The sequence below is a fragment of the Pongo abelii genome, chromosome 4 (assembly GCF_028885655.2).
Source record: "Pongo abelii isolate AG06213 chromosome 4, NHGRI_mPonAbe1-v2.0_pri, whole genome shotgun sequence".
NCBI lineage: Eukaryota > Metazoa > Chordata > Mammalia > Primates > Hominidae > Pongo > Pongo abelii.
The window spans coordinates 189478233-189480054 of record NC_071989.2 but is presented as its reverse complement, the minus strand read 5'-3'; the positions used below and the strand labels follow the sequence as shown (position 1 = coordinate 189480054).

Genomic DNA, 1822 nt, shown 5'->3' with positions numbered 1-1822 from the left:
TCAAACAGGGCTCCCAGCCTGGTTAGGCATGGGGGATAACCCTACTGAAAGAGGTCACCTGCTAGACCAGCAAAGGGGCAAATGGGAGCAACATAGCATAGTAATGCTACCTGTTACATCTGAGTCTTTTAAAAGCAGCTTCCACATTATTGCATTTGACTTTAATCTCAATGCTGTGATACATCATCTCTACTTTTAGGCAAGGAAATGTTGGATCTAAAGGACTGACTAGCCTGGCTGAAGTCCTGGAACAAACAGGCAGCAGGACTAGGCAAACAAAGGCCATATCATTCCCAAGCCAGTGATTTTCACTCTGAATAAGAGAAGAGAAAGAACACCAGACACAACAAACTGCATATCAAAATAGGTAATAAAATGCATGATTTAATATTCAAGGAATCCTGCGAAATAATATTGTAGTTTGTGCTCAGTATAGGAGGCATTGCATTTCCTTCTGCTGTTCAGACAGGCGAAAGGCTATGGGAAGTTTCAACACCAGTTTTGAAGATGGCTTCATTTTGGTGGGATTCTCAGATTGGCCGCAACTGGAGCCCATCCTGTTTGTCTTTATTTTTATTTTCTACTCCCTAACTCTCTTTGGCAACACCATCATCATTGCTCTCTCCTGGCTAGACCTTCGGCTGCACACAGCCATGTACTTCTTTCTCTCTCATCTGTCCCTCCTGGACCTCTGCTTCACCACCAGCACCGTGCCCCAGCTCTTGATCAACCTTTGCGGGGTTGACTGCACCATCACCAGTGGAGGGTGTGTGGCTCAGCTCTTCGTCTACCTAGCCCTGGGCTCCACAGAGCGTGTGCTCCTGGTGGTGATGGCCTTTGACCGCTATGCTGCTGTCTGTCGTCCACTCCACTACACGGCCATCATGCACCCCCATCTCTGACAGACCCTGGCTATCGCCTCCTGGGGGGCGGGTTTCGTGAACTCTCTGATCCAGACAGGTCTCACAATGGCCATGCCTCTCTGTGGCCATCGACTGAATCACTTCTTTTGTGAGATGCCTGTATTTCTGAAGTTGGCTTGTGCAGACACAGAAGGAACAGAGGCCAAGATGTTTGTGGCCCGAGTGATAATCGTGGTTGTTCCTGTAGCACTAATTCTAGGCTCCTATGTGCACATTGCTCGTGCAGTGCTGAGGGTCAAGTCAATCGCTGGGCGCAGAAAGGCTTTTGGGACTTGTGGGTCCCACCTCCTGGTAGTTTTCCTTTTTTATGGCTCAGCCATCTACACATATCTCCAATCCATCCACAATTATTCTGAGAGTGAGGGAAAATTTGTTGCCCTTTTTTATACTATAATTACCTCCATTCTCAATCCTCTCATTTATACACTAAGAAACAAGGACATGAAGGGGGCTCTGTGGAAAGTACTATGGAGGGGCAGAGACTTAAGGTAGGAGATGAAAAAATGGGCAGTAAAGTTTTCTGTAATAGCTCTTCAATCACAGATCTTACCCTGTTCCTTGGAGGGCAGTTGGTCAGTAGGAAAGCCCTCAGTCATCCTCAGAATTGGTTTTTGTTTTTGTTTTTTTGGGGGGAGGACAGAGTTTCACTCTTCTTGCCCAGGCTGGAGTGCAGTGGTATGATCTTGGCTCACTGCAACCTTGGATTCCTGGGTTCAAGTGATTCTCCTGCCTCAGTCTCCCGAGTAGCTGGGATTACAGGCACCCACCATCAAGCCCAACTAATTTTTGTATTTTTAGTAGAGACAGAGTTTCACCATGTTGGCCAGGCTGGTCTTGAACTCCTGACCTCAGGTGATCCGCCTGCCTCGGCCTCCCAAAGTGCTGGGATTACAGGTGTG

General features: G+C 47.6%; 1 protein-coding gene across 1 annotated transcript; it reads left to right on the top strand.

Moving 5' to 3' along the window:
* The first annotated feature begins 479 nt into the window (after positions 1-479).
* LOC100432871 (olfactory receptor 2Y1) lies at positions 480-1415 on the top strand. The gene is given in 1 exon segment (XM_002816330.2): positions 480-1415. A coding segment is annotated over 1 exon segment (936 nt).
* Positions 1416-1822: the final 407 nt, after the last annotated feature.